Below are 11,246 nucleotides of genomic sequence, written 5' to 3'. Positions count from 1 at the left end.
GTTACGTTTTAAGTTTTATTTTTTCCTCGGAAAATAATCGTTACGTTTTAAGTTTTATTTTTGTTTTGTTTTTTTCTTTCCGCGTGATTTTTTGAGTTGAAATTTCAAAGGATAATCGTTATTTGCGGTCCCTGCTTTTCATAGATTTTGGTAAAATAAAAACTTTTTGGTTTGGGCCTTTGCAAATTAAGGTGACGATATGTATTATAAGTAAAAATATTGTATGGGGGAAAAATTTGTCACATCCGTTCAGGGGTGGGGAAACGTCCTGTGCCCGGGTGGGTAGTTCTGCTGGTGGCAAGAGTATTCAGGTAAAAAAAAAAATTGGTTGCCGATCTAATTGAGAAGGTTAACAGATTTCGTTAGAAAAACGTATTGTTTTACATTAGCGTGGGCTAAAAATCCGTTTTTTTTAGAATTTTGATTCGTAATAGCAAAAATATGGTTCATGTTGCTCTGAAAACAATCTGTGTAAAAGATGACAATTTTTGGACAATATCTTAGGCTCGCCCAAGTCCATCGAAGTTCAATATGCGCAAAAAAAATTTAAAATTTCAATTATCTTGGAAAGTATTAGGCCTACATAATTTCGTGTATGGACCTTTTGGAAAATTTTTACCACTTGAACTTTGATGGACTTGGGCGAGCAGAAGATATTGACCAAAAACTTTCATCTTTTACACAGATTGTTTTTAGAGCCATATGAACCATATTTTTGCTATTACCAATCAACATTCTAAAAAAGTGGATTTTCGGCCCACGCTAATGTACATATGTATATATACATATATATATTTCATGGAAATCATCATTTAAACAAATTTCGAAAAAATTTCTTTTCTGCAGTAAAAACACGGCCATTCGTTTTGAATTTCGAGAAATGAAGTCGTTCATGAGTTCATGGATAAGAATGCAATATTGCTACATGGTTGAGCCGGTTTTGGTGCATTGTCGAGCACAAATAATTTTTCACCTTACGTAAAACAGAAAAGCTCCTCTCGTTAGAGCATGAAGACTCTGGAGTTGTAACAAGTAATCTAATGAAGCGTACCAATTCATTAACAAGTCCCACACACAATTTCACGCAAAAATTGCACAACATCTTTCACGGACCTTGGATTTTGCTCTGTACGCCTCATTATGCACAGAGCCATATATTTATCGCTATAGAGTTTGCATTCGTCAAAATCACCGTTCTAAAACGTGACATTTTCTTCAAATCTACTGTCTCACAAATAATGAACTTTTCTAAAGTTTTAAAAAACGTTGCCGATTCAGTATCAAATCTACTTGTCAAACTTTGTCAAAAATTTCATAATATATCTTCCGAAAATACTCTTCAGGTGTGGTTAAAACAGGATTTTCAGTTGGACTTATGGGTAATTACCCACCTTTAAAAATTTCAGGTGGATAGTACTACTCACCATACCCACGTCTTCCGCCGCCGCATTTTAATTTAAAATAAAATCAAGAACTAAGTAGTTCTGATTAAATGTGATTTGGTTGTATTGGTCCGTAATTTAACTTTATTTAAAGAACGTTTAAGAAAGGAAACTCTCTCAGGATTCGCAGAGTTTGGGTTAATTTTTCATGTATTCTGAAAACACTTATGTTTTTTCACGTCCGTTATGACTTCCTTTTCATCGAGTTTCCCAACACCAGTATTCAAAGCGCAAGGAAATGCCCATATATTTCTTATCTATTTTATACGACTATACGAAAACATACAGTTCGTCTATCAAAGGCGAGTCTGAGATAACTTTGCTCAATTCGAAATATGTATGAGCGCGTCGCTTCTTCGCGCTACAGTTAACAGTAAATAAAATTATGCATAATTTGTCGAGATAGTAGCTTAGCCGACTTCATAGCTATTTTATCGTCCACTGTGATTATGCTTTACTAATTCTCAGAAACTTTATATTTTTCACTCTAAAAACAAACTGATTAATTGAAACGTTTCTTCAAATCGTGTCCGTAGACACATACAAGTATATCTTAACTTCTAAACTGTTGCAGCTTAAGTAAAAATTTTGAACAAAATCGCCTCGGATCGCGGACTAATTAATAAAATTTAAATAAAATATGTAGAAAATTAACACTAAAATACATTCTGCGTAAAATCTATAAAGGTCCCTTCTATTTTTCAAAACAACTTGGGTAACAGCTATTCGTCGCCCCGCTGTTGTTCCTCAGTCAGGCCCCTAAGCCTATTTGCATAATACAGACTTCATTACAATTATATCGCTCTCTTGCACAAAAATGATAACCAAAACCACGAAACTTAATTCTTTGCTGGCTTATCTACACTTTTCAGCAACATAAGTATAATAAAATACATCAAACTGTTTCCCGACGTGCTAGCAATTTAGTTGATGAACGACTGCGCTGCAATACAGTACATTGCTACAATGGTACGTGGAAAAAATCAGTATTAGCAAATCCGCGAATATTTTATACTATTCTAAATATTTACATAAGTATATTTAATACAAATAGAGACACACAAACATGTCGCTCATTTACTTCAATGGTGTCATAACTCAACAAAGTGAAACTTGAGAAAAACCGCTTTAAAGTTTTTAATTTACATATACATATATACACACTCCCATAGTAAAAAGCATGATACAAATATTTAAAGGTAAAACCGCTCACTCAATTCGTCGGCCATAATGGGCCGGGCCGTATGAATAAAAATAAGCAATTGCTTTTTCTTAATATTTCAGACCTTTTACGCGATTTATTCAAACAAAAGTGAAGTAACAGGTATGAAATTTTAAGAAAAAGCAATTGCTCAGTTTTTATTCATACGGCCCAATATATTTTTTGAAGTTTGTCTACTTTATAAAATTGAAATTTTCAGAGCAACTCAAATTCCAAGCAAAAGCCTTTCAGCGGTTTTACCTTCAAATTTTTGTATCATGGTAAAAAGGAATAGGTCTTTTCTTCTAGTGAGATACTCGTAATTGATACAACAATGATATTTTTACACACCATAGAAGACGAAGTTTCTGCATACTTAGCCCAATATTTGTATTTTTTGGATTATGACACTATTGTACTAAATGAGCGACATATATAGTATGCAGCATTAGCATAATTCATACGATTCTATTTTACAGGCATCGGGAGCTTTTCGCACAGAGTCAGACACATTTGGTGAACTAAAAGTGCCCGCTGACAAGTATTATGGCGCTCAAACAATGCGGTCCAAATTAAATTTTCCCATTGGTGGATCATCCGAGCGTATGCCGGTAGGTTTATTTATATTTATTTACAGCATTTGAACTAATTTTTTTTCCTTACAATCTTTTCAGCAACCGGTTATTCAAGCCATGGGAATTTTAAAAAAAGCTGCCGCCGAGGTAAACAAGGAGTTCGGGCTGGATCCCAAGGTCAGTGATGCCATTTCAAAAGCTGCCGATGACGTTATATCAGGAAAATTGTATGAAGATCACTTTCCCTTGGTTATTTGGCAGACAGGTTCAGGCACACAAACCAACATGAATGTGAATGAGGTAAGCAATATGTGAAAATAAGCACTGAAGTCGCTTTTTGATTAATTATGTTCATTATTTCTTTTGGTGCACTAACGCTTATCAAAATTGTTTGTATTGTACCTGCTATTTAGGTGATTAGCAATCGCGCTATTGAGCTATTGGGTGGTGAATTAGGCTCAAAAACACCAGTTCACCCCAACGATCATGTGAACAAGTCGCAGAGTTCGAATGACACCTTTCCCACTGCCATTCATATTTCCGTCGCCCTGGAACTGAATAATAATCTGAAACCCGCCATTAAGATCTTGCATGATGCGCTTAAAGCCAAATCTGCGGAATTCAAGGACATCATCAAGATTGGCCGTACACACACCATGGATGCAGTCCCGTTAACATTGGGCCAAGAGTTCAGTGCCTACGCTCAGCAAACGGCGTATGCGCTCGATCGCATCGACGCTGTTTTGCCACGCGTATACGAGTTGGCATTGGGCGGCACTGCTGTCGGTACTGGCCTGAACACGCGCATTGGATTTGCGGAGAAGTGTGCGGCGCGTATTGCAGAACTTACTAAGTTGCCTTTCGTATCAGCGCCTAACAAGTTCGAAGCGTTAGCAGCACGCGACGCCATGGTGGAGGTGCATGGTGTTTTAAATACGATCGCTGTTAGTCTAATGAAGATTGGCAACGATATTCGTTTCCTTGGCTCCGGGCCACGTTGCGGATTGGGCGAATTAATGCTGCCCGAAAACGAGCCGGGCAGCTCGATTATGCCAGGCAAAGTAAATCCAACACAATGTGAATCACTTACAATGTTGGCTGCGCAAGTGATGGGCAATCACGTGGCAGTCACCATAGGCGGTTCCAATGGACATTTCGAGTTGAACGTTTTCAAACCATTGATCGTATCGAATGTTTTGCGTTCCATTCGCTTGCTCTGTAAGTTAAACCTAGATATTTGTTTAAAGTTAAAAAATCTACATTTTATCTTTTCATTCAAATTAAAGCTGACGGCTCCCGCACATTTACGTCCAATTGCGTCAATGGCATACAGGCGAATCGCGAACGCATTGGAAAAATCATGGCTGAATCATTGATGTTGGTCACTGCATTGAATCCACATATCGGCTACGACAAAGCTGCCAAAATTGCCAAGACTGCCCACAAGAATGGAACCACTTTGAAAGAAGAGGCCATCAACCTAGGCTACCTGACCGCCGAACAATTTGAGCAATGGGTCAAGCCAGCAGAGATGTTAGGTCCGAAATAAAAATTTGACATGTTAAATTAAAGTTTGGTATTAAATAACATAAATTAAAAACGATCTGTGCTGTGAGAAAGAGGAAATATATCAAAATTAAAATTTTGTGAGAAAACGCAATCAAAGTTTGATCAATTCACATACATACATATGTATGTACATCTAGACCTTGGTTTTTTAATTTAAATAAAATACTCAAACGAGAACTGCACTTCCGAATCTATACTATTACAACCATGATAAAAACATATATGATATTTTTATCATGATTACAACAATCACTGATATTTACGCCTTAAAAATAATTTCATTCAAATGTTGGCCGCAGGCGGAACATAACCGTAAATAACGAGCGGTACCGAACCATGATAACTGTTATTGTTGTGGTTGTTGTTGTAGCGGCACTACTAAGCCCCGCCTATTTATTGCATGAAATTGAAACAAGTGATGTTGGCAACATTAGGCATCAGCAAGTTATAGTGTGATATCACAACACTGGAAGTCAGAAGCCTTCGTCGAAAAGCCAACTATGATTCAAAACTTAGAAGCTAACATTATTCGCGCAATGCTGGAAAGAGTATTGAAAATGGACAACTTATAGCGTAGTCGCGGCCAAGATTTGAATGATTTTTTTTTTTTCAGTAAACGTCAGAGATTCTTCTTTCGGCTTTTAATAAAAGTTGCGTTCCAGATGCTTCACGATTTGCAGGTTTTACAGGATTTGCAGGAAAAGATGTTTTCTCCATTAATAAATCTTATGGAAGGTGGTCACCTGGAACGGCTTCCTATAAAAACCTGCAAATCGTGAAGCATCTGGAACGCAACTAAAGATTGCGATATCCAGTTAAATTTTAAGTAATTTATTTCAAATTAAGGAGTTTAGTTCCACTGAACATACAGTGACCCAAATATAAATTGGGACGCGATTTTTAACACGTTTTGGCTATTTATCTTTAGCTTATGTAATGTTTATTATTTTTTATTCAATTAGAGCTGATTACTTAAAAAAACACCATATAAATTCAAATTCGGACTTTGAGCAAAAAATATGAAAATTCTGCAAAATTTCACCAAAACACCGTCAACAAAAAATATTGCAAAAAATCAACGGATGGGTCGATTATGGATGGCGACGCAACCTCAATTATCCTGTCCATAAAAATCTAAAATTTAAACTGTGTACATATGCATGCGATTTTAGGGAGATTATTTTATTGTGGCAGAACTCACGAAGAGTATACGCGGGGTTGAGAAAAGATCGAACCCTGTACATAAAGGGCCTGTGCGATGCACATAATAAAAGCGGTATTACTGCTGTACTGATGAAAAATTGCAACTGCCCAACTGACAATACGTTGCTAGAATAATTCGCGCAACACTGCGGTTGTGATTGCAACTCGAAAAGCCCAAAACCTCTATTATAAGGCTCAGGAATGCTGTTAAAAAATCCAAAAGAGTTCAACGAAAATTTGCATGCGTTCTTTTTGTCGTTTATCAACCTCTTTATTTTTTAAATTCAATTCACATTTCTTTTTATTAATATGTTTTCACTAAATCTACATAGTATCCATATTATTATTTATGTATATAACGTTGTATATTTGAAGTCAATCCGTGATCTTTTGATTTGTTTGCTTGGCTTTTTAGTGATGTTTACCGCATGTGTGCGAAGAGTTAAACCCGATCGGTCCTCCTTCAAATTATAAAAAAAAGTGTCAAGTAACAAAACAAAATATAAATTCACAAACTAAATTAAAAAGTTTTTAAACTACACTTTAGCTAATGATATTTCATTAAAACATATGTAAAACTTATAAAAAATAGTACTGTTTAAGAGTAATTCAGCAAAACTTAATATGGGCACAACTTGGTCAAAGCAATTATAAAAAATTGCTTAAAAACTTAACAATGGAAGACCCGTTTCTATTGCAATTTCATGTTGTGGAAGTAGCTTGGCGTTGATCTGTTTGATTCCTACAAACTTTACTATGTCCATCCTTCCAGTGACGTGATTGGCAAACTTGCGAACAATATGCAGCACGAAAACAACACAAGTATATCGCTTCATTGAGACACCAATAACACTGGAAAGAGTTAAAACCATAACTAAGTACACATGTATCGTATATTTGTTTATATTGTGTTTTTATACCCATTGCTTTCGCTTAAGAATTTTCTTTTCATGTTCGTGTTTCTTTATCGATTCCTTAAGTTTTTCTATGTTTGCAAGCAACTTTTCATTCTTCCTCTGTGTTGCTGAAACCAACTTTAAGGCCTCATCAAGTTGATCTTGTACCTGGAATTTGTCGACTGATATATAAACATTTTTAGATTGCTATTTCGTTTACCTGTTTAAGATCTGCAGCACTCACTAATGTATTGGCGGAACGTGTTAATCGTTTCGGTGCCTTCTTTAGATTGCCATGAGCTCTAAAAATATTTAAACCACACGATATGTATATCAAATAATATGGGTATTCATGGAAACGCATAAATGCCTCCTAACTGCGTACACTTCGAAAATTTACGAGGTTTACATGGTTACTAGTCATTTATGCGTATACATGAATTGCCATTATATAACTAGGAAATCGAGAAAAGCATATGAAAACCTTTTTTCCCTTAATCTAGTCTCTGTATCGTTAAGAAATCCGCTATCACTTAGTATCGGAGGATCCGCCCCGGGCAACGATATGACATCGCCTGAGATATCCAAAAAAGCGTCCATTCTGACTGTTGACATTGTATTACAAATTGTTTGACGACGTGTCGGAAGCTTTCTTCCCTTAGATGAGTTTACCATGAATTGATCTGCTGTTCTCTGCAAAGCGTTTCTTATGATTTGCTCCATTTCGCTTTTGTTTGCGTGAAAAGAAAATATACTAGGCGGATATGCGGACAGAACCTGATGTATGCGCAATTCCTCCAGAGCTTTTTTAATAGCCGGTTTATTACCAATTTTTAACGACTTAATATCTGTGTCGATTGAGCGAATCAAACGCGATTCGATGAGCGCTCGCGAATGATTGCCTCCAAAGAAACGGACATCATACTTATTATTTGGCAGAAGACGTATAACTTTTGCAGGCCAATAGGAGAAACCACTATGCTTGGCAAAAACCAATTCATGCCGTTGAACGCATGGCTTAGCAAACCAAACACTTGAATGTTTTTCGTGTGAATGACGAAAACAGTCAGGACAACGACGGATTTCAGCCAAATCGTATCCTATGTCACGCACCAACCATTTCGAAGCCTCCATATCCGTACCATTAGCTAAGGATTAATCCAATTTTTACATGCAATCAACCAAAACATTTGTATGATTAGGCAACTTACGGCCAAAAAAGATGCCTATATTATGCTGCAAGTCGAGGATGTCCACAAAAAATTCAGTTAGCAGATTATACTGCAACGATTTAAGTTTAGCTGATATGCCGTCAAGACTCTTATCAGGGAATTTAAAGAGCAATTTCGAAACAATCGATATCAATTGGCTTGGTAATTTTGTCGATTCGAAATAGCTTAATACATCGTGTGCAACCTAAAAATAAATAAATTCAGTTATTCAAATTGTGTATCTTTTGGGTCGATTATGGAGAGCAATGCAATCTCACTTTGTTTGTCTGTGATCAACCATATTGAATTTAAAATATACATTTATTATGATTAGCGACTAAAGTTAAGTGCTCTGAAGTGGCAGGTAGGTTCTCTAAAAGCTTAAACAGACGGCAGCGTTGATCCGGATTAACTCAGACTTAATCCGGATCAACTGCAGTTAATTCCCGAATTGATCCGGATCAACGCCGCCGTCCGTTTATGCTTTTATTGTGTTCCAAGTGAGTCTCAACCCCATTAAATTCTAATTTTTCTAATTCTAAGTACTGGGCATGGCCCAGATTAAATATCGGGCCAATGAATGTCACTCCAGGGTTTTCTCCAAAAAGTTATGTTGTTGCAACAACGTTAGTGTAAACAAGTTGCGGAAAAGGTTTTCTCAAGTAACCTGTAACTTTAAAGCTCACTTTCTATTTAAAGGTTGCATTAAAATTTATGATTGCATCTAAAGGAAAGCATTTTATTATCGGTTTTAAATTGGTTTACAACCAAGAAACATACATACGTCAAAAACCGATAATCGAAAAGCTTAACTTTTTTTTAGCTTTATTTCTAATCCAACCTTTAAATATAAAGTGAGATTTAAAGCTAAAGGTTATTTCAGAATACGGCCCTTAGTGTATTAATAAACGAGAAAAAGAATCACCTACCCAAGAGCGATTCCGCTCAAATGTAAAATCTATCAGATAACATAGTTCGTCTGGTTGCATATTGGGTGGATGGCGCAGCTCTGCTGTTTTTAACAAACGACAGCATGTACACAAATCTAAATCAGGCTCTGTTTCTTCACTTGGGCACATTTCACTTTTATACGACACATTTGAGGTAATTGTCCGCCGACGTTTCCGCGTGGGTGGACGAACTTCGCCCAAACAAACCACTTCTACTTTGGTTTTGGACTCTGTATCAAACTCATCTACGTCCATTTTGTTGCCGCTATTTAAATTGGTTGCACTTGATACTCCCTCCGCTCGGTGAAAAACTGCTTGCACAGGCGATGATGTGCTGTCAACTGTAACTTCTTCTAGAAATCGTTGCTGCGGCCAACAATTTATTGAACTTAGATCCTGTTGTTGCAAGGAAGATGAAGCACGCACATCGCTCTCATAGCCAAAAGATGTAGATCCGTGTACAGTGCCTTCTGCATCAGAGTCAGTCTCTGTATCAGAGCTGAATGCTGGTGGACGATTCTTTTGAAATTTTCCGGAAGGTACTGGATAGTTGGGTCTTTCTGGATCTTTGCGAAAGCATAGACGATGAAATGAGCGTGGGCATTGACGGCAATGCGTCAATGAGCCAGGCAAGTGGCACTCAAAGCAATAGAAGTCATGGGAGACATCGTTCTGTAAAAAACACTGTGTGTATAACTAAGCCGTTTACTTCACCACTTAGGTTAAAAAGAGGTACCTTTATTTCGTCTATTTTCGGAAATCGCAGTAGGCGGAGAACACGCGATGACCCAGCGTTGTTTGCTATTGCCGGCTTCAGCAGCTTATCGTGTATGGCATTTTGCACAGTCTCCGAGGCTAACGCTAAAGTTTAAGAAATAAATTTGGGTCAAAATATTAATTAGGTATATATAAAATTTTTATATTACATTTCTCATAGTTTCCCACTTCTACAAGGGCTCGTACAAGCTCCTCCACTGTGGCAGAGCCCGAGCTGTCTGATCGCAGCGCCGACAAAAAGTACCGCAAGCAATTAGGTTGAGCTTTGCGAGACATTTCAAGTCGATTTGTTGTCCTCCATGAACTACTGTTTTTATTTATAGATTTACACACTATAATTAGTATTAAACTCGAGGTATTTTAGAAAATGCGATGCTTCCAAGATCAAAAAATTCGCAAAAAACGTCAAAATAAAAGGAAGGGTTGCACCGCAATTAGGAATGTTGCGATCCTACTGATATAATCTTGGTATCGATAGTCTGTTTCGGTAAATTGGTATTCGATACTAGGGTGACAGTACTATTGGTACTCATATGGGTATTTTCTTTCGATACCGCGTAATGTATCATAAGAATATCAATATAAATATCATCTTCATACAAGCCATATTGTTACTAGAATACTATTTAAGTATATTTCCTGATTAGTGATTCTATGGGCTGGTTTCTCCAACTCAACTTAACTTAGTTTAGTCACTTTTTGGACTTAAGTCAGAAGTTAGCCTACGTTTTACACAGCTTATTCTTGACTAAGTCAATAAAATTGGCTTAATGCAGCGTTTTTGCTGCATTTAAAATGCAACATTTAGCACTTTCGAACATATGTTTTCGAAGAGCGTTCATGCTATCGCATTTAAGGCCGGTCCACATAGGACTTTCGCGTTGGCTTTGGCGTTGGCGTTGGTTTGACAGAACGCACGTTAAAAGAATGATTGCTACAATGAACGCTTGGCAGCGAATGCTTGGGTGACTAAATTAACATACTAACGACAGATAAATTAATATTTAATATCAATAATTGCATTAAAAACGATATTTCTTGCCTGCACTTGATTAAAAAGGGAAAATATTTCACACAATTTTATTTATTTGCAACAGCTGACGAGCAACGCACGCGAAAAGATGAGAGTTGGCCATCTTTTTGCTTTGTGTTGGCGTGAGCGTTGCCGAATTTTGGCTATGTGGACGGCTGCACTTGAATTCATGTATTCATAGTCAGCTGTTGAAGCGACGCCAACGCCAACGCAACGCCAAAGTTTTATGTGGACGGGCCTTTAGCAAATGTACATTTACGCGAGTTCGAAATCGTATGCTTTTGACAAACAGCCGTGTTCCAGTCGCTTATTCAGATCCGTATCCATTACGATAAATTCTCACGGAAAAGATAATGTGCAAAAACCCCTACTGAAAAGGAAAAATAAAT

At 37.0% G+C, this 11,246-nt stretch overlaps 2 protein-coding genes across 6 annotated transcripts in view; one reads left to right on the top strand and one right to left on the bottom strand.

Annotated features, from left to right (window-relative positions):
- The window catches only part of LOC118748969 (fumarate hydratase, mitochondrial-like), a 40,504-nt gene extending 35,621 nt beyond the window's left edge, over positions 1-4,883 (top strand). For 2 of the 3 annotated variants that reach the window (XM_036483740.1, XM_036483742.1), the window contains exons 2-5: positions 3,123-3,254; positions 3,318-3,518; positions 3,632-4,436; positions 4,505-4,883. In XM_036483740.1, the coding sequence (XP_036339633.1) occupies positions 3,123-3,254; positions 3,318-3,518; positions 3,632-4,436; positions 4,505-4,767 (1,401 nt within the window). In that variant the 3' untranslated portion in view covers positions 4,768-4,883. Of the gene's footprint in view, positions 1-2,310; positions 2,412-3,122; positions 3,255-3,317; positions 3,519-3,631; positions 4,437-4,504 lie in introns of those variants that run through there. The other variant, XM_036483741.1, reaches the window with a different exon arrangement.
- A 1,343-nt stretch (positions 4,884-6,226) lies between these two features.
- LOC118748968 lies at positions 6,227-10,284 on the bottom strand. 3 transcript variants are annotated; one of them, XR_004994122.1, is made up of 9 exons: positions 9,974-10,282; positions 9,784-9,908; positions 9,027-9,719; positions 8,098-8,302; positions 7,371-8,034; positions 7,107-7,188; positions 6,911-7,054; positions 6,586-6,842; positions 6,227-6,451 (listed from the first exon to the last, which is right to left on the bottom strand). XR_004994122.1 is itself a non-coding variant. In XM_036483738.1 (9 exons), the coding sequence occupies exons 1-8, from the start codon at positions 10,098-10,100 to the stop codon at positions 6,693-6,695; spliced, it is 2,190 nt and encodes a 729-aa protein (XP_036339631.1). In that variant the 5' UTR covers positions 10,101-10,282; the 3' UTR covers positions 6,227-6,451; positions 6,666-6,692. The 3 variants fall into 3 exon arrangements, 2 of the variants coding, with proteins under 2 accessions (XP_036339631.1, XP_036339632.1); XM_036483738.1 differs by having other exon boundaries at positions 6,666-6,842; XM_036483739.1 differs by lacking the exons at positions 6,227-6,451; positions 6,586-6,842 and having other exon boundaries at positions 7,107-7,190; positions 7,372-8,034; positions 9,974-10,284.
- Between the last annotated feature and the right edge of the window lie 962 nt (positions 10,285-11,246).

The sequence above is a fragment of the Rhagoletis pomonella genome, unplaced genomic scaffold, assembly GCF_013731165.1.
Source record: "Rhagoletis pomonella isolate Grant_MI unplaced genomic scaffold, Rhpom_1.0 Rhpom_scaffold_00013, whole genome shotgun sequence".
NCBI lineage: Eukaryota > Metazoa > Arthropoda > Insecta > Diptera > Tephritidae > Rhagoletis > Rhagoletis pomonella.
Note: the sequence above shows the minus strand (reverse complement) of the source record. Positions and strands in the feature narration are given on the sequence as shown.

Excerpts from the sequence above, each read along its gene's own strand:
- LOC118748968 (XM_036483738.1), bottom strand. The coding sequence starts at position 10,100 with ATGTCTCGCAAAGCTCAACCTAATTGCTTGCGGTACTTTTTGTCGGCG. Across the intron at positions 7,189-7,370 it reads ACTAGATTAAGGGAAAAAAG|AGCTCATGGCAATCTAAAGA; the intron begins GTTTTCATATGC and ends AAATATTTTTAG. Across the intron at positions 6,843-6,910 it reads TTCTTAAGCGAAAGCAATGG|TGTTATTGGTGTCTCAATGA; the intron begins GTATAAAAACAC and ends AACTCTTTCCAG.